General features: G+C 37.0%; 1 protein-coding gene across 1 annotated transcript in view; it reads left to right on the forward strand.

The window, feature by feature from the left end:
- Nucleotides 1-232: 232 nt before the first annotated feature.
- Nucleotides 233-27,939, forward strand: part of GAP43 (growth associated protein 43) — an 88,259-nt gene continuing 60,552 nt past the window's right edge. The window contains exon 1 of the mRNA XM_084232243.1: nucleotides 233-376. Within this exon, the coding sequence (XP_084088369.1) occupies nucleotides 347-376 (30 nt within the window). The 5' untranslated portion in view covers nucleotides 233-346. The remainder of the gene's footprint in view (nucleotides 377-27,939) is intronic.

Here is a 27,939-nt window from a genome sequence, read left to right on the forward strand (position 1 = left end):
TCTAAGAAAGAGAGGGAGAGACGGGGAAGAGAAAGATCGAGTCTTGGGGGGTAAGGGGGAGAGAAGGAAGAGGAGAGACCGGGGTGGGGGGCAGAAAAGAGAGAGCGAGAGAGAAGAGCAGAGCTAGGAGCGAGCATGTGCGATGAGCAATAGCTGTGGACCTTACAGTTGCTGCTAACTGCCCTGGTGTGTGTGAGGGAGAGAGAGGGAGGGAGGGAGGGAGAGAGAGCGCGCTAGCGCGAGAGAGCGAGTGAGCAAGCGAGCAGAAAAGAGGTGGAGAGGGGGGGAATAAGAAAGAGAGCAGGAAAGGAGAGGAGGCAGGAAGAAGGCAAGGGACGTTACAACCATGCTGTGCTGTATGAGAAGAACCAAACAGGTAGAGCTAAAGATTTTTACTTCTTGCTGTTGTGAAATGACCAGAGTGCAATATTTCTCTGTAAAGGCAGAAACAATATTTTAACTGCTTCTGCACTGGCCATGGTGCTCGCGTTTCTTTAGCATATGGTAACTGATGGTTGCAGCCCAGCTTTTATTCTGTTCTGTCTTTCATGCTCTGGTTTTGGAATGTAGCTACTAATTAGGATGAGCTTAGGAAAAAAAAATATACGCCTATTTGACTAGAAATAAGATTTTTTTTTTGTTATTAGTAAATGCTCAGCAACGTTTAACATCTCTGGCTTTGCGGGTGTGTATACAGAAAGGGGTGTGGGGGAAAAGATGTGGGCTCTACCTAGGAGATGGGAAGATAATCTTCTATAATATTTGCAAAAAGGGGGATTGAAGGAATAATATTCAGTAAATGAGTAATGCTTGATCTGTCGTACAATTTTATCGCATGTGCTGCGGAAGAAGCCTTATTTCATACATGCATGAGCTTCAGATGAGCGCAGGTATTCATGGAAAAACATGTGAAGGCTTTATTTATTTATTTTTCAATGAATGAATGAATGAATGAAACCGTGATTTGGGGGATTTACCAAAAAATAGAAAGAGAATCTCAAGACAACGGGGGCTGGGGAGGGGGCGCACGAAATTGGGCGAGTTGAAGGGGTAAAATCCCCTTAACCAAGATCCATAGCCGATTGTGCACCAGCTGGTCGGTGGAGAGGGTGGACCACGCCCCTAGGAGCTTTGAGCTCCGACGGGATGGGAGAGACTAGCCTAGTATTACCTGTTGGAAATCAGGTCTTTCTTCTTCTTCCCTTCCATTGCATCTTTCCTGGGATTGCCAGTGACCAGAGATGGGCTGACATACCGGATAATAAGCATGCTGACTCATTTTATCAGGAAGAGGGGGACATACACCATTAGCAAGAATTCGAGTTCCCTCACACCCTCCCCCACTGCCCAGGTTTTTCTTCCATTTCAAATTGCTCACTTATTTCTTGAAAGACGTTTTAGAAACTTGATTGGGGTGAGGGAGGGGAGCAATGACGAATGGGGTATTCCACAGCCACCGACAGAGCCCTGGCATTCTCCAAATGAAGCTTTCAAACATTTATTGGAACGCGTTTGAGTGATTTTGGTGAAGGTTAAGGAGAAAATGGGTGTGGGGTATGGGTGATAGTGTGCTTGTGCGTATGGATGCGTGCCTGTGAGAGAGGAGAGAGTCTTGTTTAAAAAAAAAATCCCTCTGTGGAGTGATTACCTTAGTAGTGGGGTGCAATCCATAGGATTTGGGCATTTTTCCTGTGCAGGAATTGGATATTGGGCAATTTGTAATACACTCGCTGAATCCAAAGGGGGTGGAGGAGAGTGGAGAAGAAACAGTCTGCCAGCTTTGCACATTTAGCCAGCGCCCTGGAAGGAGGGGTGGGGGTGAAGATGAAGGAGCAGGGAGAGGAAGAGGAAGGGAGAGAGAAGCAGAATGTTGGACGAGTGGTGGGGGAGGAAGACATAAATAAATAAATAAATAAGTGATCAAGTCACAGGCGCCTGGATTTTGTGTGTGGCATGTATAGGTGTGTTTGGCAGAAGGTTTGGGAGTCTTACAGTAGAGATCTTCCCTAAACTGCTCTATGCTTCTTGAGATTGTTGCTTCCATTGACTCATATTTCAAACCAGGACAATTTCCTCTCCTTATCTTCCTTCATTTTAATACATAAATGCAATAGATACAGGTGTCTGGGTTAAGCTCACTCTCAAAAAAATGTTCTGCGATTGCCCCATTGGTGAGCTAGGTAGATAAAATTTAGGAAGGCGGAGCCCTTAAGGAAATCTATGCTATTCATTAAAAAAGCTTAAATTTTGGAAAGAAAAATATTACGGCTTACAACTTTTTGCCACCATATGTATTCGTATTCATGTATCTACACACCTTCTTTGACAAAGGAAACCAAACTTGATTTTTAGAAAAGAAGTTTAAGCTAAAGGAATTTCCTTCCCAAAAGGGGACTGCTGCCTTCACTCAGATTCTAACAGCCCCCAAGCATTCTTTTGGATGTGCAAAAATGATGAAGCTAAAATTGTGCTTTTAGAGTTGCAGAAATTCACGTGAATGTGCATGGCATCTGTAAACTTCATGTGTAACAGCCATGCATGTACTCATGTACTCTGTATGGTTTCCACATGCCTGCATGCGTTTTAGCATAATTTACATTGAAGGGACAAAATGGGAATGTATAGAAATTGTTTTGTCCATGTATTTGATACATGCATACTCTTGTGTGAAATTGTCATGTTCCCTATTGACCACTCTTGTGTATCATTCATGTAAGACAGTATTTAAGATACCATTAAATCAGGCTGAAGGAAATGGTGTATTCGGGGCGTGGGCTCACCATTACCCTGCCTGGCATTCATATAGCATGAGTACTTAAGTCTCACACAGGTTGCCTGCTTGTGAGTGAAATGTTCCTATATCATTCATGGCAAAATCCGATTGTGTTTATCCTTCCTCTGACATCTATTCACCATCCTACTCTTGAATAGGGAATAAAACAAGGGCAAAAACCTGCAAAGGTCTAAACTCTGCCACACCCATGAAATCCAGCAGAAACGTGGGAGGGGTCTGCAGGGACTGCACTTCCTTCCTCTTCCACTTGAGCTGCATAAAGAAGCAGTCTTGGATTTCTCACTTGTAATACATTGCCAATGGGTGAGAAAAAGCATAAATGGTTTTTATTAGCCAGTAATTATCACTATAGATTACCATAGCAGGAAGAAGAGAATGGGACTGAGATGCAGACGAGAAGATGATAAGGAGTGGTCAAAGGAGGAGTAAAATAAAAGAATCCCTGAGACTGTATTGGTTTATGATTTTCAAATATCTTGGGGCTAACTTTAAATAGCTTAATTACCATGCCTATTGCAGATGATGAAAAACTTGCAAGATGTGATCGCTTTCCTCGGAGCAAGAAAACTGGGAGGCATTTCCTTTGTTTAAAAATAAAAGGACTTTAATTTGTAATGAAGTGTAAAGAATACCAATGCAAGCAAGTATCCCTTGGACCACCCCCATCCCTCAGCCCCACCAAAACCTCCCTATTTCCTCATACAACAGATAATTGTTATCTTAGAGAGTGTGATCTGTGGTTTAGAATTCCAACCTCAATGCTCCTTTCCCTTGCAGTGCTGGAGAGGTGTAGGATGCCGCGCTGCTTGATGCAGACGTTCCTCCCTGGTGTTAAATTGGATTCCTCCTAAATCTCGCTGAGCCACACCCAGTGTCACCCAGAGAAGAAGTGCATTAATTTAATGGAGGCATTCTACTTAATATAGTAGAAGTTTTATGTTTTAAAAATGATTTCCTCCACATATTTCCAGATTTAAGCTGGAAAAGAAATAATTTAAAGGACTTTTTTTTTTTCCTCCCTACCAAATTGTCTGGACTTGCAGAGAACCTTAAAAATTCATGGTGAATCTGGAAATGTGTTGTCTCTTGTGACTAATTCATTCTACCCTCTGCCGGGGCGCGCACACACAATGAGCCCCGCCGACACCCCCCCCCCCACATACTGTAACTCTGAACCCCACCCCAGCCCAGGCGGAAGCCACCGGGGATAGGAACTGTAGGGTTAATTTTTGCTCTTGCTGAGCTGGCAAAACTACAGAAACCACTTTTCATGTTTCATACTAAAGGGCAGTGCTCCTGTTCACTGAGAGGGTTGGTAGCTAAGAGTCTCCTTTGCTTCTATTTTAGTGAAATTATCAGGAGTAAGCCTGGGGCTGATTAATCTGCATACTTAGGTTTTACCTGGCTCCAGGAGGAAGGAGGGGTTCATATATTAACCAAACGTTCCCATCTTCGTGTTGATAAAGTAAGACAAGTCTAAAATCTTCCTCTATTAAATGAACCTTTCAAAGGCAGCATTTAACCATTCACTTTCTGATTCTCTGTCATAGAAGCTTCCAGGCAAACCAAAAGGTCCGTAGTCAATTAAAAAGGTGATTGTGGGTGGGAATGCTCCCTTTTGAATTTCCAAGTGAGGTCAGGTTACATCCACCCTTTTACTGTAGACATCATAACATTCCCTGTAGTGTTAGGAAGAGCACTGTACTGTGAGTCCTATGGCATAAATAGTACATGCTGTTTACTAAGTGATTTTGAATGAATCACATAATCTTGGGCTTCAGTTTTATCTTACAGGATTCTCACTAAAACGCCAAAAACAAATGAACAAATAAAAATCCCACTCTTTTTACCGTAAAGGGTTTTTGTAGGGATTAAACAAAATGAATGTGGGGGAATAAAATGATCAGTACAAATGTAAGAACATTTTTCTCTCCAAATTTCACAATGGGAGGCTTGGCTTGGAATTACCAGTGTTTCAAGAATTTTCCAGTGCCTACCATTTTTTTTTTTCCACAAGCAAGTAGTCCCATCAAGTCATAGTTGATCATAGCTGACTCCTGTGTTCTTTCTCCTTCAGTCCTATTTTTGTTTCTAGAATCTCGTTCCGTCATGCCCTACTCTCTCCTGAGTGCTCATCTTCTTGTACTATATTATAACTCCTTTCCCCACAGCTTGTGTGTGCTCTCATCTCTTCCATCTTAAAGGACCCTCTCTTGACTCTATTTCCCCATCTCTCTAGTGCTCTGTCTCAAACCCTTTTTAGAACAAAGTCCCTAAAAATACTCTGCACAGTCACTTTCTTCCCTTTATCATTCCCCATTCACTATTACGTCTACTTTCATAAGGCTTCCATCTTATAATTTCATTGAAAAATATCTCAAAAAACGATACCAGAAACAGTGACTGACTCATCCTTTTATGCTTTGATATCTTTCTGGCATTTTTTATTGTTGTTGATTCCTCTTCTTGAAACTCCTTCTTCACTTGGCCCCCATGAAATCTCTCCTCACTTTTTTCCCTCTCAGGTATTTCCTTTTCAGTCTTCTTTGTTAGCTTCATCCACTCTCTTCCCAAAATATCACTTATCTCCTAGTTCATGGTCCATTTCTCATTCCACACACTAACCTAGGTGATCTCATCTATGTCCAGAGTTTTCACCACCTGTGTGATTTCTTAATCTATAGATTGGATCTCTCTCCAGAGTTCCTGATCTATAGATAGTTCAGTCTAGGTATTTCAGAGATATCCACCATCATTATGCACAAGACCAAACTCTGTTTTTTTCTGGTTTGCACCACATTTAGTCTTCCTCTAAATCCCCAACCTTATGCTCCAACACTATTCAGCTCCAAGCTCTATGAATCTCCACATAATCCTGAATGTAGTCTTTTCTTTCCGTCCCTATATACTGCCTCTAAATCCTTTGATTCTAGTTAAAATGACTTAATCCATCCTCTTCTTTTCAACTCCATCTTAATAACTTGGAGAAATTCATCACTTCTCATCTGGACAATGGCAATAGTTTCTTATGTGGATGTCCTACCTCCCTCTTGTTCTCCTTCAATTCTTCTTGCAAACAACACAACACTCAGTTTTACCTATCATCAATTTGGTCATGTTAAGTTTCTTGTTGAAATCCTTTGATGGTTCCATATAACTAAGTTAAAATATAAACTCCTCAGCATGATTGACATGATCCAATCTAGCCTACTTTTCCAGTGGCATCCTTGAATGCTTCATAATATGATATCAATATGTAAGTCCTAGGTGTCTCTGCTCATACTGTATTCTCTATGCATATTTTACTTTTAACTTAGAATGTTCCTATCTGCTCTGCAATGACTAGCTCGTTGAAGCCATTTTTGACTCCCCTAAGTTTTCTTCTATCTTCTTTGTGACTCTACATTTTTATATCATTTTTTATACTATATGGCATTTTTCACATACTGGTGTCCATACTATAAGCTGTTTAAGGGAAAGGGTGAATTATTAATTCTGTTTTCCATCTCCAGTGTCTACTGCACTGATACTATGTATGGCTGGGGTATCTGGTTTTAACTGTGGATAATTTATGTCTGTTAGATGAATGTGGAACCAGGTTATAGTCTAATCATAAATTGTGTTATATTTAAATGGATGGAAATACTAGTAAAGCCACCTATAGATGCCAATCTATTGGTATCAACGTTTGAAGTGAAACTGATCATATTGACTTAAAGACATATTATTGACTTAAAGACATGACAACCATAAGTTGTAATGAAAACAGATACAAAATGAACCAATTTATATTGTGTTAACTGGTATAAACTGCCATAATTGGCACTATCTGGAAATCTTTTTTTCAATAATTCTCTTCCCCCACCATGCAGCATGCCAGCCCCACCCTTGAGGTTAAAAGAGCTCCAGGTTAGAAACAGTGATCTAGTCTTAGATCTTCTGTGCCCTTCCTTTTGGAACCCAAGTGCTTAAACTTGCTGCTTTGATTAAGATGATTCCAAATAAGTCTTAACTTTATCTCGCTCTAATTTTAGTTGATTAATTAATCACATAAATCACTTTCAGAAATGCATGTAGTGTTGTCCTGTGCTCAAGGGTCTTTATTCAAGAATTAATTTTACTTTCATCTGTATTTCTTACCTTCCTACTGAGATATACACATAATAATATTCCACAAAGAGAAATCTTTCATGAGGTTAAGGAAGGTTGAATGGTAAATGGTCCCTCAACTGTCTATTAAATGAATCAGGAACAAATCAATTATGTCTCTCTTAGGTTTGAATAGTGTAAGGAATTTGGATTCTGAAGTAGGCCCATTGTGACCAATATAGGGCAAATTGCAACCACAGCTTTCCATGAAAATATTCTTTGCCAGACTCTAAGTAGTATATTTTCTCTCACTGACTTGGCACAGGCTTGAGAAGAGCAGTAAGACAAAATTATTTATAGGTGAAGTTTGTCTTCCACTACTAAAGTTGGGTAGTGTTGCTCAGTCTCCACACTTTCGTATGCATCTTGTTCATTGCTCCAATCTCTTTCATGTTGAGTTTTCTACTTCTTACCCCTTCCATCAGATCCAAATGGAGTTTTTCTCATTCAATAATACCAATTCTTACTCATGTTTAGAGGGTGAGATCTGGAAAGGAGACCTTTAAGAAAAAGCTTGTCACTGCCAACTTTCCAAATATGTTTTAGATAAAACAGAAATTTTAAGCTATGTGACACATAGTAGCTTCACCATGAAAATTATTTATTGAAGGAATTGAAGTAGGAAAGGAGAGATCATCTTGATGGGCCATTAGGGGGAGTTCAGGGACTGGCTATTCCAGTGCACCTATTCAGGGCTGACTTTGGTGAATAAATGCACATTCAGTTCCATTGGCCCTTCTCACAGGGTGGTTGTGATTAGAGTTACAGTTCTCTCTCTTGTCTGCTTAGGTCAAAATGGCATACTTGCAGTAAGTTTGGGTTATAATATTAGTGTGTGACCTTTCAGATTTCCTACGCTTAATTATACACAGATCTTATTTTTCTAGATGTTGTTTGTTTAATGTCCTGTTTCATGTCTTTGTAGTGGAGTAGACCCTTCCCCTGGGTTCTAGACCTGGCTCTGCCAAATGCTTATCGTGTGAGCTTGGGTAAGTAGCTTAATCTTTCTGAGCATCAGTTTATTCATCTATAGAGTGGGCAGGCACATAAAAAGAATACTTGAAATTTGGACTTTCCTTTTTAACTAGGCTGGTGAGGCTCAAATAAAACAATGAAAACAAAAACACTTTGCAATGTGTTTTTCAAATGTAAAGTATTAATTCATCAAAGAATTTCACATATTGAAACCTAAAGTATTCATGGTTCTATGCAAAGATGGAACCCTTACTCTCTGTCTAGAATATACTTATTTTTCATTCCCATCTCTCCTATTCTCTACAGAGTCAATAATACCCAGGCAAGTGGATGGAGACAGAGTATATCAATTTTTTTTTTGGAAAACCTCAATGACAGAATTTAAATAAGCAAGTATTCACATTATCATGAGACTCCTAGAATCAGTTCAAATGCATTATAAATAGTTACTATTTTTCCTTTTTCCTTTTTCTGTTTTAGTTTTTTCTTCACATATACATCTTCTTCATTTGCTAGGTAGACTGCTTCTCCCCCATGACTGTCCCCACCCCTTCTTCCCTCCAAACTGGGTTCTCAGCACTAAGAGTAGCAGGCATGCTGTGCTCACTCACATCCATCACATGAGGGCTCAGTCTGGTAGAAAAGTAGGGCAGGAATATGAGGCTGGTTAGAAGTCTGAAAATGTGGATGCAGCCTGGCTGAGAAGAGCACACTTCCAAGATTATCACCTTACTCACCTTACTCCATTTCCATGCAACTTCATGGTCTTCTCAATGCATCAGGAATTAGCCTTAATCAGAAAAAGTCATAAACAATCCTGAACCTTTTCCAGCTCAACTATAAATGCCAACTATAAATAATCTAAGCTCTCATGATCTTTGAAAGGTATTTTTCTGTTCTCACATGACCCAGGTTGATTGGGATTAGTTACCAATTTAATTTTAAAAATATTAAATTCTTATACAAGCAGTGGAATTTTACAATGCAAAGAATCTGATTTCTTAATAAATGGATAATAACTTGAAATTTTTTTAAGTGTAATTTATATCAAGTTTGTCTAAGAGAGTCTACGTTTCCTAGAAGCCAAAGTCTAACAAAGAAAAATCAATATCAAGCATAGTTGGAAATATAATTCTATGTGAAGAACTTATATACAGTTGAAATATACATTAGCACACATCATCATGTTCAATATTAAAAAACTGTAAGATGTTCCTCTAAATTCAGGAATAAAACTAGGGTTTCCATTCTCAATTCTTCTATTGAACATAGTTTTGGAAATGCTCACCTAGAGCATTGAGGAAAGATAAACAAGTAAAAGACATCCAAGTCAGAAAAGAAGTAAAATTCTCATTATTTATAGATGATGTGATCTTATATATAGAAGAGTCTCATCTCCCTACAAAATCTCTTAAAATTTATAAGTAAATTCAATAAAGGAAAAAAAAATAACTAGAATTTCAATATAAGCTGGTGACAGATAGAAACAATGGTTTCTTTGATTATATTTAATTTATTCTACTGTATATTATCACCTTTAATCCTTCACTCTTGCAACCTCTCGGTCTCTGTCTACAAGATCCACACACACACACTTCTACTTTTTATGTATCCTTTGATTGGCCACAAGTAATAGAAACTGAGAGTCTATAAAACAGCTCTATTGAAAGGGAACTGGAGATCGCATGAAATTAAGAAGTTTAAAAGATAAGTTTATAGGAAAATCAGACATCTAAGAACTTCAACAACAGATTCATAGACTTCCCAAAGCCCTTCATTTAAAAGACTTAGTTTCTCATCCATTCCAAAGAACACCTGCACCCCTATGTTTATAGCAGCACTATTTACAATAGCTAAGCTTTGGAAACAGCCCAAATGCCCAAATATAGATGACTGGATTAAGAAGATGTGTTACATATATACCATGGAATATTACTCAGCATTCAAAAAAGATAAACACATGCAATTTGCAGCAACATGGATGGCGCTGGAAGGGATCATGCTCAGCGAAATAAGCCAAAAAGAAAAAGAAAAATACTGGATGGTCTCACTCATAGCAGGAATCTAGAAAACTTAAATAAGGGACCAGAAAAATGAATAACTATAAGAAAGCGAAAATCAAAATCAACAAAAAACTATGAACCAGAGACACTTTTTGAGGGGTGAGGGGCGGGACGGGAGGGATTGGGGTCAGAATGGGGGAGGGGTTGCAATTGTATGGGGAATATAAAAATAAAATTTATTATTTAAAAAAATAAATAAATAAATAAAATAAAAGACTTAGTTTCTAACCCCAGCTTTCTCTCACATTAAAAAAAAAAAATAAAAAATAAAATAAAAGACTTAGTTTCTAACCCCAGCTTTCTCTCACATTTAAAATACTAAACATAAAATTCCAGATGAAATATTAAAATATGAGATATTGCACATACACACACAAACACAGAATAATGAATCTGATTGATCTTGTGTGGGTTGCTAGTTAGTGTTGAACCAGTCATCTATGATCTGAGGAAATATCAGGTAATATGGTTTTGACATAATTTCTGGGAACACACATATGTGAACTGACTAAATAAACTGACTTAAAGTCCCCTGCATATATACCTATATGTCCATCATAGAGTAGCTACTCAGTCAAGAGGGGCTTACTTATGTGGGATAGGCCTCGATTTTTTTTCCTTTGGTTGTTTTCAATTTGGCCTGTATTCCATATATTATTGGTAGAGTTATCACCCTGGTGATTCTAGAAGAAAGCAGTAACCACACAGATCATTGATCTTATGAACTATTATGCCTAAAGAAAGGTTGGAGAAAAATCTCCCCATCTGAAATTGATAGGCACTGGGTTCTCACTGTCTCCCAGAAGCTTAACTCTGACAGGTACCACCTGTCAAAGAGGAATACCACCTACCATCTATTCTTGCTAGTTTGGCACAGTGTAGTTTTGCTCTACCTTTTGTTTTTTAATTTGTAGAATCTGTTTCTGTAAAAATATTGGGCAAGAAAGGGTAAAACTTGTCCCTTAGATTTATGTTAAAAAAATGGTCTCCTTGATATTAGTCATTTCATTTTGATTGTTCTTGAATTAATTCCAGCAATAATCATCATATTTTTCTATTTTTAGCAAATTGGCACTTTCTAAAATATTGAGCTGTTATCACCATATGCACCAGTTTACTCTAAATGTAGAATTTGGTAATTAGCCTTACATCCCTTATTTGTAATTCCAGATCCAGTAACTATTTAAAAATGTTATTTTTAAGTGAAAACTTGAAAGACTCTAATATCTGCCCATTAATGACTATGTGAAAGAGCTAGATGAGAGAAAGGAAAAATAAACGAGATCCTCTCCAAAGGTTAAGTAAGCTCAGGAATTGGCAGCTTTCCTAAATGGCTTCAAAGCTCTTAGTCAGCACAAGTCACCTAGGGGCTAGACTAGACTAGGAACTGTTAAAATACGAATCCTCTTCCTACTCTTTTATTCAGAAACCAGTTTACCTGCTTGGAGTCTAAACTCCAAGTAAAATCTTCTCTTAATCCCCAAACTGGAATCTGTAACAGCTATTTCCAAAGGAGAGCAGGATCAATTGTTTCCATTATTTACAAATTTTTAAAATCAAGACAGAATTTTTTTAAAGAAAATTCCTGTCTCTAAATAACTCAAAACTAGATTTCTAGTACATACTGTATGGAGAGCTTTCCACTTTGACTATCTAACTCTTACAAGATCTAATGGGGAAAGAGAAATAGGAAGTAAATATATATTGGCTGAACATTGCATCTCAAAATCCTTTCTCTTTAAATCAGTGAAAAAAAAAATGGTATTTGATTTGAGAGATGTCATAGAATAGCCAGGCTTTGTAAGTGATCTTTTGTCAACTTCCCCCATTTCATCTTCACCTAAATATTTGGAAAATTTTTCTTCCACAGTTGTTTTAATATTTCCAAACATTTCTGAGATTTTTCAAAAGAAAGTAGAGAATAATTTACTTCACTTTGAAAAATTCAAATCTGATTTGGGGGGTTGATTCATTCAGACCTCATTTTTTTTCTCAAGAGTATGTCCGTTAGCAATCTTTCTTTAACCCTTGCATCTCAAGGACTTGTTTCCTCAATGAAAGAGAAGGTGATCCCATTTTCTTTATCATCTGGGAATGCTGTTTTGGGGAATTACATTAGTATTCAATATTCATTTGAATAAATTTTTCACAGTGATCTTAATTCAGTGTTCTTTGTGGCTTTAACTGCCTTTGATTGAAAGATGCAGGGTGATAATGTTTAATAACGCTGCCAGATTTTTACTCTGCACTGATGGACAGTTAACTGGAGAGTTATATAAAAAACATTACTAAGACCTAATTTCTTTCATATTCTTTCTTCCATCTTGAACTTCATACCTTGCCCTTCTGAGGTGACACAAGAAGAGAGGAGGAAATGAAGATTACTATAATTGAAAAGGGAGGAAGAGTTATAAAATAGAATTACTCAACTTGGAATTGGGCCATAACCCTTGAGTAAAACCTGTCATGGGAACATTAATGCCCACAGATGGCTCAGATCTCACTTCTAACTGTCACCTGCAATGTAAGCCCAAGAACAAGACAATTCAGGAAAGAATCCAAGAAGTTTGGGCACTAGTGTACTTAAACACACTTATGCCAAATTCGGTTTTTGTCTTCACTTAGTAGGAAGAAACTTGATTCTTAAAGAAAACATTGACTTTGCCATCACAGGTATTCTATTTATGTTAGACCACAACTTTTAGTAATTAAGGCCTTTCTGATTTTCCTACATTATTATTTTAGTGTCATGAAACTGATTGGCTTGTGTACAAACGGATGCTTAATTTATTAAATATATCTTATTAAGTTATATTTTATTCAAATTTAATGAACTTGGATACATCCATGAAAAACCAAACTATAAGAACCGCAGAAAAATCAACAGGAAAGTAACTTTCCTATTAATTTAAGATTTTCAGATATTAAAAGTATTATTTTTCCTTTGCTGTCATTTTTAATATTAGTTTGATAATATTAAACTATCTTCTCACTAGATAAGATTTCTCACTACACCAATCTTGACAATATAATTTGGTGATACCAGCACATTCCCAGTTTCCCAGGTCCTAATAAACATAACTGACTACTCTTCATTCTCTCATGAAAGCCATAATGTCCAGTACCAAATTCTATGTGCAGTGCCGTTTTTATGTCTGCTAGCCTTACATTCTTCCACCAGCAATTTAGAGAGATATTTTAGAGAGAACCAAGCCCTAATTTGGCCACAAGACTCCAAAGATGATAATTATATGTAGTAAATTGACCTCTTTCTTGTGCATCTGGACAGATGCTAATTACATACCATCCTTGTGAAAATAAACAGTCACAGTCCTGCAGTTCAGATGAAAAGCCCCAGGTTAAGTATTCAACAGCATCCCTGCTTCTTTTATCACCTTTACCACTGCCTGCTATTAGTCTTTCACATTTCCCCCAAAATTTCAGTGATTTTTTTTTTTGTCCAGAGGGTTTATTCTAATTCATTTATTTGAGAGTTTTTTCAAGGCTCCTCAGAATCTCATGCCAACCTCTTGTTTTTGCTTTATCCTGTACTGATTATCATTGGCAAGGCTTGTGAATTTAAGCAAATTTAATCTCTCTGGGTTGTCATTTTCTTTTATAAAAACAAAAGTAATGAACTCAGTTGTCCTTCAGGCTTTACAACTTATAAAATAAGATGTTTTATAGCAAACTCTTCCTCAACTTTTAACATTTAGCCTCAGTCAGACTTAGTATGACTTTAAGTATTAGTTTTCCTGTGCTTTTGTTCATTGTTGTTCCCACTGCTTGGAAAGACCCCTTATTGTCCAGCTCAGTCTCACCCACCACTGAGGCCTGAATAAAGTTATCTCATTTGTGAAGACTTCCTCTCTCCAATAATTTTCTGTGACTGCTTCCACTCTTAGATCCTCAAGCTCACAAATGAATTGTTCCCTCCCTTTTTCATTCATTTAACTTGATGACCCAGTATATGTACCTGATTTCCCCTTAATAATTTGTAACTTCTTTGAAGGTAAGGTTTCAAGTTCTGTGCCTGACTCAGAAACACATGTTGGTTGATATATTGATATCTACTTTGTGAGAACTCTGCATTAGACTCTGAGAGTATATGCAGGCCAAACGTAAGGCTTCATAACCTCTCGGAAACACAGGTAAATGATCTTGCATGACTTCTTTAAGGTATCTGAAACCATGAAACATACTTCTATTTAGAATCTTTACTCTTGGCTTCCCTGACTCCTCTTTTCTGCTGGTTGTCATGTCTTACCTCTCTGGTAGTACCCATTCTTTTTTTTTTTTTTTTCTTCTCTCCTCTTTCTATTCAATCTCTGAAAAGAGGATGTCACCCAGGCTTTTGTCCTTATTATTACTTGTTCTTAATCAACAGAAGTTCCATGAATAATCTAAATCCATGTCCACAACTCTCAAATGGACTAAAGAGTTACAAATTCTCTAGGCTCCCTCTTTGAATATTATTCTTAGAATCTAGAGTTTATATCTAACTGTCCATTGGAAATATTTTTCTGTGATGCTCAGGAGTCCCAGTCCCAATATGTTCTAAAAATAAGTCACTATGCCTTGTTCCCAAATCTCTTTCCCTTTCTCATCCAGTTGGTTAAATGGAAATTGAACTTGATTGATCCCCCATCTTCCTTTTATTGTTAGATGTTCTACTTTTTCCTTATTTCTATAAATAAAAACAAAACAAAGAGCAATCTTTTCACTTTTCCTTTTCCCTGACTCTCAACCTCAAAAATATGCCTTGACTGTATCCGCTATTCTCCACTTCGACCGTCATCTCTAATCCAGATGCCTCATGGAGACTGACTCCAATAGCCTTTCCTCCTAGTATCCCTTCATTACCCTCAACCCTTTATAGTCATTCTCGTCTTAGAAGCCAGAGTGATCTTTTTTAAAGTGTGTATCATCTCATGTATTTACCCATTTAAAAACCTTTGAAAACTTTCCATTCCACATGGAATTAAAACCAAACTCATTATTACCAAGACTAATAAATTTCTACATGATCTAGGATTCCCCTCTCTCTCTGACTTCTTATAACTTTGTCCCTTTTTGTCACTGGCATCCTTTTCAGTTTTTAAAACACATGAGGAACATTGCCTCCTTAAAGTCTTTGTATATGTATCTTCCTCTACCAGGAATGGTGTCTCTCTGGCTCTTTGCTTAAGAGACCTTCCGTGACAAATCCATATAAGTAGAGTCCAGGTCTCTCTCTCTCTGTCTGTGGGGTGTGTGTGTGTGTGTGTGTTTTTAACACATCATTAACACATCACCCTACTTCCTTTATTTGCTGTAAGAATTGCTCTCGATTATTCAAAAAATGTCCCTTGTTAATCTTCTGGTCCCTATTTACTTCTTCAAACTTCAAAATTCATCCCTTTTCACATCCTACATTACATCCTGTAATTACTATGGAACTAACCCATAGTAATTCATGCCTTCTTTTCTAGACATTGTTCCTTTTGCATGGAATACATTTCTAGTTTATTCCCACAATGTCACTACAGTTGTTTTCCTACTTGTGGAGATTCCATGAACTTCCAGGCAGATATGATGATCTCACTTGCGCTGATATTGTGTCCAGGACACACCTCTACTACAATATCCAACAGACTTTATTATAAATATTTGTTCACATGTCCGTTTCTTTCCTATTCTATAAGCTCCTTTAGGGTAGGAATCATGTTTCATTTATTGCTTCTGTGTAACTCTAGTTCAATATTTTGCACATAATAGGCTCCATTTGAACAAATGGAGTCCATGCAAATAGACAAATGTAAATGTGTAGTGAGTAATATGTGATGGCAAATGTTGCCCAGTTTCCACTGATCAATCATGACACCTACCCACTCTGGCACATTTTATAATTGGGCACCTAATAGATATCTCACACAGAGCTCAGACCACAGAGACTTGGATTTCACCCAAGTGGTGGCAGCTGGTTGTTACAGCAAACAGCAGTCACCATCTTGAAAGTATAGAGCTACTTTATCATGGACAGAAAGATAACTGCAGCTTATGATCTGGTTAAGGGTGAGTAGCAGTTTACTGAATGGTATATTGTAAATGAGCTTTAGTCTTGACTCAGTAAGAGTCAAGTCTGGTGCTAAATAGTTCTAACATTAAAACTGGTGTCTCTAAGACTGTTCCCTCTGGAGCCCTTTAGAGGCTTCATATCTTCCCTCTTTGTCAGTGCTCTGACTTGTAATTGCATGTACACACACTATCCCTCACTCTCTTTCTAATAGGAAAAATTATACACTGTGTTATTTAATTATTGTTGTTTTTCCTGGGCTCTCTCTATATGCTATGGGAACTTCCATCTGTCTGATACTGTACTTAGACCCAAACTGATAAATAAAAGATACTAGTAGATTTTTCTGTGGAGAATGAAGAAAAAATGACCAGGTAATCATTGACTTGCCAACATATAAGTTGTGTCTCTTTTACATCAAACACAAAAAAGTATGATTCCTTCTGGAGAGTGGAACTGAGAAAAATGGGCTTCCCCCTGGAATTCCAGAGAGAGAGATTTTTTCAAATTAGTATGTTCATTTTTGAAGAATACGTATGAGGATCAAAAAGGGAGAAGGCTAGTTCATGGTCATTAGGTAGTTAGGCCATTTTGAGCTAAAAGTAAATAACATAGAAATTAAGCACACCTTTTTGGTCTGTATAGGGAACTTAAACACTGTCTTAGATTTATTCCTCCAGGAAGTGGGAGTCTCAGCTTCAAGCTGCTAACTTGCCAAACAAACTTTTAAAATACATTTCTTTTATAGATTGGGGTAATGTAATTCTAAAATCAAATTGGGAAGGGCCAAAAGAATATAATTTTCCTATGTAGGGTATGGATGAGCATAAGGAAGGCAAGATGAAGCAGACTTCAGTTAAAAAAAAATGAGTCACTTTTCTCAGTTGTACATTTTTTATTTTGGTAATTATGTGGGAGGTGAAAAAGATGTATGAGTAGTTTGGGTTTCTGAGAAAGTATGAAAGAAGCAAGTATTCAACATTGGAGAGAGTGGTTTGGTAAGATATAGTGGAACTTTGGAAGATCTACCAAACATGGGTAGAACCCTTAGAGTCATTTCTAGAATTCATTCTCCAGCTCATCAATGTAGCCGTAGATCCTTTTGCTTCCACTTTCCCAGACTTTTCAATAGGCCATTTTCTCAACAGAACCCTTTTAGGAGTAGAAAACTAATTTCATGTCAAGGTGCTGGACTTCTCAATTGATGTATAACCAGAAACACTGAGGTTTCAGACAACTATAAATTTTAAGATACCCATAATCTTATAACTCTCCAGGAAATGTCAACAAATTTGGGTAGTTTTTATTAAAACAAATGATCATCAAATTGTCTGGAACTTTCTTAGTTTTCTTTGAATTCCAATGGAGAGTTAACAGGTCAGGTCAAACCCGCAAGAAGATTTAATAGTGGGTTAATGAAAGTTGGGGATCAAAAATATCTTGGCATTCTCTATACATACTAGCTTGTATTACATTCTACCATTAAGTGATGATAAAATGCTCTTACCTTCATTGTGCCAAACCACTATTAAAAAATCACTTCCTTTATAAAACCATTTAAGACATTTCCACATTCTTCATCAAATTCCATATCACAAACATTATAGGAATCTCCCTAGTAATTTCCCCTCCCCTGTAGAGTTTAATATGAATCTGTGTGTTTATATATGCATATATACATATAAATTCATATGTAGAAGAGAGGACAATGCATATAAGTAGAAAATATGAATGTTTATATATATGTACACATATATATAAATATATATATGTACACATATATAAGCTTATATATGTTTTATATGTTTTCTACTTATATGCATAGTACTCTTCTGTTTCCGCAGATGGTTCGTAAGTTTCATTCCTGAGTTTTCCTTTCTAGATTTTTCAACTAACTATACAATACTTGCAATCCTGGTGCAGCATAATTTACTAGCAACCTTTTTAGTTAATTGTCAAGAGAAAAGTTGTCATCCTCTTTCACTATATGCCTGGTGGTGATAATTATCACTGATTAGTAAAGCTAAAGGGACTTCAGAGATAATCTAGATTTTTAAACTTCTTTGTAGCCACAGAAATATTTGTCTTAGATAGTTCTCAGAACCCAAATACAAAAAAAAAGGTGCTGCTGTGTCTGCAACAGAGTTTATTGCCTGGTCAATCAAGTCCCCTTCTTTCTCCCCTGAGGCCCCTCTAAGAAGTTCAGGGAACTGAGTTTGGGAAAACACTGATCTACATCCAATCCTTCATGGTACAGAGGTGGAGAAGTTCTCACTCAGTCACTCTAGTTCAGAAAGGGCTAAGCTGGAATTTCTTCCCATGTCATTGCTACTCTCTCTAAAGAGATGAAAGAAGATCATGCTCTCTATTTTTGCATGTGCACATGCCTCATTCCCTAACTATTCTAAATTTACGAAGTTAGCATTTATAGGGTTCTTTCACAAATATAGACTAGAAATTGTTGACTCGTTCATCTTATTTTTTTATTAGTCTTTTCCATCAGGACGAGTTTGGGGAGACAATACATTCTGCATATATTATTGGAAGCCTTTTATTCATCAAAAAAGCGGTTATTCATCATCTCCTGGGACAGATACTATGCTCAGCTCTAGAAATATAGAAATGTTTTTTCAAAGGCTAATCAAGACATATTTCTTTAAAAAAAAAACTTTCTATTTTTTTAAATTTTTTAAAAAGATTTATTTATTTATACAAGCAGTGGGTACAGTCAAAAGCACAGGAGGGTGAGAGAATTCACTAGAGCCAGAGCAGGGAGCAGAGCAGGCAGATTGAAGAAGTACACTGCTGAGGGGAGCAGCGGGTGGCAGGAGGGGTCTGAGCACCATGTGGGACCCTCTCCTGGGGGCTGGGGATCAAAATGGCGCTGCAGAGGCTGTGGGCAGCCCCGCAACCCAGCGCTCAACCGCTGTACCACTGGAAAGGCCCCCCAAAAAACAACTTTCTACCCTCTAGTCTCTTATAGTATTGTATAGCAGACCTATGGGTGTCTGTTTAGAAATTTTTTCTCCAGAATTTTCTCTTAGATAACTCTGTTAATCTCAGATGTATTTTTCTAATTGCTCAGGGGTGTTTCCCATTAGAGGAACATACTAGTCTTGCTTATGGTATAGATGTGACTCTCCAACAAACCTTATTCTCAGTGAATAAGAGAACATTCATAAGCAGTGAAACATTAATACCACAACCCCAAAGGATTTTTAAAGATTAAATGTATTAATAACTATAAGATATTTAGAACTATTCTTAGCATAGGAAGCACATACTGTTAGCTATTACTTGTTATTACTGCGCTGTTGATGATGATGATGATGTTGTATGAATGTTAAATGAATCGTATGTCTAAGTATCTTTTGTTAGGAATTCTTTTTTTTTTTTTTTTTTTGGTGGGACCCTCGCTGTCAGCTGGGCAATGAACCAGTGCCGCAGAGGCTGCGGGCAGCCTCGCAGCCCAGCGCTCAACCGCTGCGCCACCAGGGGAGGCCCTTGTTAGGAATTCTTAAAGGACTAATTTCTGGATTTATAGTAGAGTATGTATGTGTGTGTGTATACATGTCTGTGATTTAATCAGCATAGAGTTGGTTAACTGAGAAATAAGATTAAAGCCATTGATTAAAATTTTGTATGCTGTGCTCTCAATACTTTTTAGGATGTAAATATCTATATATAGTTAGCTATAGCTTTATCAATATATCTACCTATTGGTTCTTAAAGTCTGTGACTCAGGCATATAATTAACCTATCTTATGGATGTGACTAATAAAGTAGGAAATGATAAGTTGAACCTGCCTCACATTGAGAAGGTGAAGTGGCCTACAACAGCCAGATAATTGTAATGTGAGCAACTTAAGACTAGATGAACCAGTTTGAATGTTAAGAAATGATGTAAAGATGTGTGGTGATGATAAATATCCTCAGTGGCGGTGGCTTCTGGGGTCTAGGAGCTGTGGTGTTCACAGACACATGTCCTGTCCACTCAGTGACCTCACCTTGTTTCTTTGATCCAGCTTTCCTACCTATTTTTTGAGGCTAATTCTCTGGCCTACCCATCAAACATGGAGGCTCTGATAGTCTTCTCATCCAGTCTAGCTTCTCTTGCTTACACCAAAGAATCTCACTGATACAACTCTAAACTGAATAAATTAGCTCTAAGTTACTTATATATTTCATCTGTATTATTGTAACAGCCTCCGGGAATTTGTGCTCACCCTCCATTCTGCCTGAAATGCTTTGCTCACACCTAATCTCCTGACTTGCTCCCTTACTTCCTCAGGGCCTTGCTCAAATATTATCTGTTTAGATTTCATCAAGGAAACTTTCTAGCTTCACTCTATATAAGGCAGCTCTCCATCCCCACACTCCCTTTCTGTCCCTTTAGTCTCATTTTCTGTCTAGTCCTTTTGTTCATCCAAGACATTTATTTATTGTAATCTGTTCACACCAGTGACATCCAACTCCATGAGGGCTCCCTGACTTTTTTAGTTACTAATTTTTCCTGGAATCTGTTACAGTGCCTGGAACATACTGGATTGCTCAAAAAATATTTTTTGAATGGAAGAATTTAAATTCTATTCCAAAGCAGCATAACAATGAGCTAAAAATGTGCTTTAGCTAATACATCCATTCACCTTCCTGCACATCCTTCTTGATTTCTGCCCCTTATGCTTGACCAGTAGTATCCAGTGTGTTTCTTTCCTGTCAGTCCAAGAGATGTGATGCAGTGGATTTCCTAAGGGTAATGAAAGAATTGGTCCCGCCTACCACTACACAATGCTTATTTATTTATTTCTCCTTTTACATTTTAATTGTTTAAATATTTGGGGAGGATTTTCCTGCTGTGGTAAATTTATACTCATTAAATTGTCAACTGTGACTTTATTATTTATTTATTTATCACAGGCGCCTTAAGGGGGAAATGCTTGCTTTTGCCACTGGCACCGTCTGGCTTTGACTGATTATGGTCTTTTACCTGATAGTCTTTGGACAGGACTATCAGGGTGATAAATGGGTGAGAGAGGGAGGAGTTCTAACACTGGTTGAGAAAGGATAACAAACCTGTAGCAATAAGTCAGACACCGTGAGGCATTCCAAACACTGAATAAGATGGAACATCCACCACAGGTCTTATTTGCATTCCAGGTTAATCTTCAAAGAGTCAACATGGCAAAAACAAAACAAGATAAAAATAGCAAGATCTTCCAGAAATTGTTTAAATTGTAAGGCAATGAAGAAAAATCCTTTATGGTTACTGTATGTGCCATGATTTTGTGTACTTATTTTTGCAGGTACAACCTCTGTGTGTAATTTTCCTCAGTAGCAGGGAGATATATATATGGATTTAAAAAAAAAAAAAAAAACCTTTTCAGCAGCTTCTAAGATATTCTAAGAGAAAATTTGATTTATGTGAATTGAAAAGTAAGTGTGTAATGGCAAATAGCATAATTGCCAGACACTAGTTTCTGTGGTTATCAGAATGTTTTTCTGAATCAAAACCTAATTCCCCTGGCATTCTCAAATTCCAAGGCTTTGTCCAGAAAGAAGGGAGGTGAAAGTTCTACTAATAGAAGGTGTCTTCAGAATATTTGGATTCATCTGACAATCTTGTTGAGGCAGGGAGCCTGAATAAACTATTATTAAATCTTTAATCCTTTCCCAGAGAGATATTTTTAAGCATGTCTGGCCCCTATATTATTTTGTGTGGCTGGCCCCTATATTATTTTGATTTTTTTGATAGGTCACCTATTGATTTCATAATATCTCAGAGTTAGAGGGGGTTTTTAGAGGTCACCTTGTCTGATTCATTTATTCACTAGGAAATACTTATTGAGTACCTACTATAAACTAAAGAATTCAGACTGAAAATATTAATCAGATATGGTTGACACCTCTACTGAATGCGTATATTCCTCTTCATGACATTTTAGGCTGGAGTTCAACTTTTGCTTGAATATCTCTAACATTTTTTGTGTGGTTCTTATTCATTTGCAACACTCCTCAAATGAATGAAAAACTGGTTAACCTTACTTAAAAGGGTAGTGAGGCCCAACCAAAACTTTGCTTAGTCCTCATCATTCAAAGTCAGATGCAGAGATCAAAGTAGAATCCTTGAAGCTCTAAACAGTTAATTTAGTAAACTCTTCACCATTGTCTTCTTTTCTTGGGCCCTGTCAAACTTTACTTTACCTGGCCATTCTCCCTGCCCACCCAGAGATGGAAGATATATACCAAATTTGCAAGCCAATGAGTGTTAGTATTTTGTTGTCACCAAGAAATCTCAAAACTTCTGAATGTATTTCAGAATACTTCCTATATTATTGAATGAAAACTTATCAGTTCATTTTCATTTTGCTTGCATAGAAAAATCAATCTGTGGAATAAATCCAAAGTATAAGAATGAAATTTCTATGCCTATAAAATTCCTAGAAATATCCCAAGAAAAACATGTCTTCAAGAATTTTAACACTGACCTTGGCAAGAATTATGACATTAAAAGTTCCTGCAAAATGAAAAATAAAATGCATACATATACACAAAGCCAAAACATTGCAATTTTAAAGATTTTTAAGATTTCTAGTTTGTGTCTAAAGCAATATTCAATTGTCATTTATTAGAACTTGATTTAATGATAATTTTACTTTATCTGATGTGGTATGATCCTGTATCTCTGGATCACATACAGTAGTAAACCAACTATAAGAATAGAACAATTGCAGAAAAATGGATTAAAGACCTTACTCATTAAAACATAAATAAAATTTAAACTATGCATAAATAAATAAAATTTAATATATACTGCTGAAATCATCATCTTTTCAGATTCTTCTAATAGCCCCTCACTGTCAGGGTCCAGAAACTCAGGGCCAAGGGTAAGTCAGCCTTAGATAAACAGATTGTCTGGCCTAGGCCACCAATCTGTCCAACATTTGTGACCTATAAAGATTTTTTCTGCAGACAGCTCTACTTATGCCAACTGTTTATACGTGCAGTGGAAACTTACAAAGCTGTCATTTCTCAGGTTTGCTTTGCTTATGCAACTAATTACTACTGTTCTGGGACATTCCTTTTCTTTTTCCTTTTGCTTTTTCTTGGAACAAGAAAGCTCAATTAACCCATGCCTTTTAGCCAAAGATAGAAGTTAAAGGAGAAGACCTCAAGATTATAGCATTCAAGCTTTGCACAATATGTCTTGGTGATGTAGCAAGAACACAGGGTGGTTGCTATAGGTGGAGATTCAGAATTGGTCTTATGAGAGAAAGGAATGAATGCTTCAGATCATCCTGAACAAATATATGTATGCAGGAGTGCATGGAAAGTCTGAAGACAGGAAGATAAGAAATTATTGTTTAAAAAAATAAGGTAAAAATAATGAAATAAAACCTTCGTGCTAACATTGGAATTGAAATGTGAAGCTAATTGCAGACCTTTTGAGAAAATTGGATTATGTTCAATGCCTAGGTGACATAAAGAAAAGTGTCTGTCAATACCTATGGTCTGTGACCCACCTTTGGCTGACCAGGTGACATCTTGTAAGGCAGTGTGACAAAATAAATCGCAGAAGCAGCCCCTGCTTTACCCTGGGAACTTCTGCAGACCTGCTTGCTTTTCATTTTCATTTCCCTAATTCTCAGATTGCTAGCTCTGTAGCCCAGCTTTATTTTCAACCTCTAATTCCTTGAGGTGGACTCTATCAGCTATTCCTTCTTGACCTTCAAGATTGGGGCTCCCCTGCTCACTGGACTCTCAGCCCTGTTCTCAGCCATGAACACCATCTCTCACATTGAACTCCCTCACTCTCGTTCAAATCCACTGAATCCTAAAAGTCATGCCAGTCCCCCCTAATTTGTCCTGTGAAGGGTAGAGAAGTGAAATATGATGGTAAGATTTCCAGCTTATTTGGTGAAGTAGCAATATTTTTTCCAGAATTGATATACTTGAAAGGAAGAATTGGTTTGGTAAGGGCAAAATGGTTTTGATTTCCATCATGGTCAGTTTGAGTGGTGCATCCAGAAAAAAATTCCTAATTGGAGATTTAGAAATGGAGGGAGAGGAGACAGGTGCAAGTGGCTCAAAGGGAGATTGAAAATTTGCTCATCATCCATGGACTTCAGCTGAGGAAAAAAAATTAGGCTGAAACACTCCAGGAAGGGTCTTATTCTCCCTTCAATGGCAGAAGATATTCATTAAAAGAAACAAATCAGTTTACATACCGAATCCGAGAACCTGGTAAGGGGAAAGCTCTAAAATAAAATGGTCAACTTTATTATAACAGTGACCAAGAGCATGAGAATGGAAAATAGACCAGTGACTATTGGAGGACCATAGGTAACCTCTGAGTGACAATTTAGTAGAGTGAGAGAATGGAAGCCAGCTTGTAGGGACTTGGGAGGAGATTGGGGTGGAAAAATACAGGCAATTGGCAGGGGCTACACTTTCAAGAAATTTGGCACTGAACAGAGGAAGAGAAATGTGATTGTAGTTAAAGGGTGCTATTTTCAAGCTAGAGAGAAACCTATGCTTCAGCAGAGAGAAGAATAGAAAAGGGCAGACTGAAAGGCTAACAGGAAATAAATGTGACATCAAAGAAGGGATGGTTCAAATGTTTAGATTTCAAGAGGTTGCATATGGAGAAATGATACCACTTTGACATAGGAAGAAAAAAAAAAGGATGAAAGATTTTTTTTTTTTTTGAATTGGGATGGTGCATATTCAGGGATTCTATTAAAATGCACACCCTTTTCCTTTTTCTTCTCAGGGAAGAACTTTGGTCAGATGGTCAGGGTAAAAATGGGGAAACAAAAGCCATCAGAGGAGCTAACTAAGTGGTCTCAGGTGGTTTACAGTTCACTTGACTTTGTATCCCCTGGAGAAGCTTTTAAAAATGAAGGTTTCGGGAGCAGAGACATCATTTACAAGCTCTGTAGGTGAACCTTAGCAAATTCAGGAGCTAGTGTATCACTGGGAGTGAAGTCATTTTGAACACTTATTTTTTTTTCTTTGAATTTCCTTTCAGTCCATTAAGTGTGTACTTCACGTAGGAATCTAAGGTCTCTTTCTCTGTCTGGGTTCCCTTCCCTTTCCCTTTATTCCCATTTTCTATCCCTTTGTCTCTCCTTCTCCACATCAGTTCCATCTTCGACTTGGAATAGGACATTAGATCTTTATGGTTTTTTTATATTGCACTATATCCTACAGGGTCATTAGCCATGTGCTCCACAGCCCATTCAAAGCGGTACATGTACTGACAGTAGATCAAAGACCTTTGCTTGCTAACCCTGACCCCCATCTTGTAGCACAATTTTGATTTTATTAATATATTTGAAAAATGTCACTGTTTCTTAATCCAGTCTTACTTTTTGCAATGAGTTAAAGGAGAAAGAAAAAGTGTCTGGAGAAAATAAAATTCAAATCTGTCAACCTGGGATACATTTTATTGTTTAGAGCCCATATGTCAGGAGGCTCACAAGAGGGAATCATAGAGGGGATCATAGGCATTAGTGGTGGAGTTTTGTGAATCATAGCATTACAAGTTCACTGCCAAGTGAGTTTCTCTCTTTCTCCCCCCCCTCCACCCCCTCCTCCCCCTCTTTCTTACACACACACACACACACACACACAAGTTATTGCATTATTTTGCTTACAAAGTTAGACTTGGTGTTTGCAAATTATCTTACCAGTTTTTAGTTTGGTTATTTGGTTTATTCGAATTTTTTATTTGTTTGGCAGAAAACAAACTTTTCACGAGTTACTGAGTGTGAGAGAGTCAACATGAATGCAAGAACATTGAACTGGAACTTTTCATCAACAGTAAAATTCTAAACTAATTTCATATGTAAATTCTCTATTTTTCTTTCCTCCTCTTTCATTTTATCTGCATTCATTCATCCATTTTCTTTTCTTTGCATTCCATTTTATTTACCAACATATTTTTAATTCTCCATTTGCTTCCACCAATAGCCCAATGTATTAAAAGAGTATAATAATTCCCTCTTTTTTACCTGGCTGTTGCTTTTCATAAATGCAAATAATCTTTCCTCTCTCCCCACTGTTCTAAATTGTGCTCTTTGGGCTCCCTTCGGTTCCATTTTCAAAAACTATTCTTGGTCTTCTCTTAACATTTTCACGGCACTGGATTCTGCTGGCCACTCTTAGGGCTTCTTTCTTCTTTTTGTTGCTGTTCTGGTCCTACTTAATTCTTACCCCCCTTGCCAGACTGGCTTTCACTAGATCAACTTTCACCTTTTGTCTTCTAAATATGGTCCCTAGAATAAGAGCTTAGTCTTTCTCACCCTTTGTCTCTAATTTTCTTCATCAGAAATGTTATCCACCTTCATAGCTTTCCATAAATCCACTTTCCATAAATGACTCAAGTTTATATTTCCTATACTAAAATTAGGCTGAAATATTGAATATTTATTGAATAGCTCTAGTTGAATGCCCTTTTCAAATGTATAAAATTGAAACTGAGTCCTTTCTCCAAAAATCTCTCTCCACTTTGATTTCTCCTTTGAATTCTTCCAGTCTCAGTAGTAATTTTTCTCTTCAATTTCTGAAGCACAAATTAACTGTATACCATTTAATTCTGAATGTATGTTACTATATGTCAATTTTTCTTTCATTGTATTTTCTTGTTACTACATCTAACTATTTTGAGGGTAAGAATTGTATTTTCTATACCTCTTTATTCCTGATTCTGATCTAGCATTTAAAAACTGATTTTAATTGTTAAGATGTTTCAACTAAGTTGCTAATATTTTGCAAAAATCTCTCATTGCATTCAATTTTTAAAGGATTGACACATTTTGATGAAATTTAGTACATATGAAGATTTAAATGGGGTTCAGAGAACCATCTTGCGAAAACATGACTGTTAATAAATTTATTGGTAGGGGAATTTCTTAACATTACTAACAATGGAGCCTATACAATTTTATACATGTTTGCCCTAAATGTGTCCTGCTATTCAGAACCTCTAATAAACAGAAGCTACTAGTCAAAAAATTAATGAGCCAAGTAGAAGCATCTAATATTAGGTTATTTTAAGCAGACACCCAAATGAGAGGTAACTCTGAACTAGGAATCCAAAACTAGATTGTTTACCTCATTATGGAGAATACAAACATCAGGATATACATATATATATATATATATATTATACAGATTCTTAAAATTAATGAGTGGAAAAGATTTGATCAGCTAGTTCAAACCCCTTTGTTAGAGAAATTTGACTCACCTTCTATGAATCTTAGCTTTGAATCCCCAACTTGCCCTAGAGTTTGGGGAATTCCATCCAAATGTAAATATGCTGTTATATTAAAAATAATATTTTACCTTGTTCATGTTTAATAGATTTTCTCATGAACTAGATATTTTACATTTGAAATTTAAATAATAGTCCCAAGAATAGGGAGGAAATATTTCTTTCCATTTATACCCTGTCCATTCCTCCCTCTATCCCAGATCCAGCATAGATAAGCATTTATTTATGGCTTCTATGACAAGATAATTCTGCCATTTTTTTTAAAGATTTATTTATTTATTTATTTGTTTTTATAAGCACTGGGTACAGTCAGAAGCGCGGGAGGGTGAGAGAATTCACCAGAGCCAGAGTGGGGAGCAGAGCAGGCAGAAGGACCGAAGTACACTGCTGAGGGGAGCAGCGGGCGGCAGGAGAGGTCTGCGCACCATGTGGGACCCTCCTCCAGAGGCCATTCTTAAAGTTGAAAAAAGCTCAACTGACTTTCAATGGTTTGAGGTTTCCTGCTATGGTGTAAAATAGTTTATATTGTTATATTCAATTTGGATTTTAATTTAATCTGGCCATATATGTATAAAATAGAATTGGCACTCAGAGTTTAGTACCAAGTGATTAAAATATTGACTATTAT

This window comes from Talpa europaea (assembly GCF_964194135.1).
Source record: "Talpa europaea genome assembly, chromosome: 4".
NCBI lineage: Eukaryota > Metazoa > Chordata > Mammalia > Eulipotyphla > Talpidae > Talpa > Talpa europaea.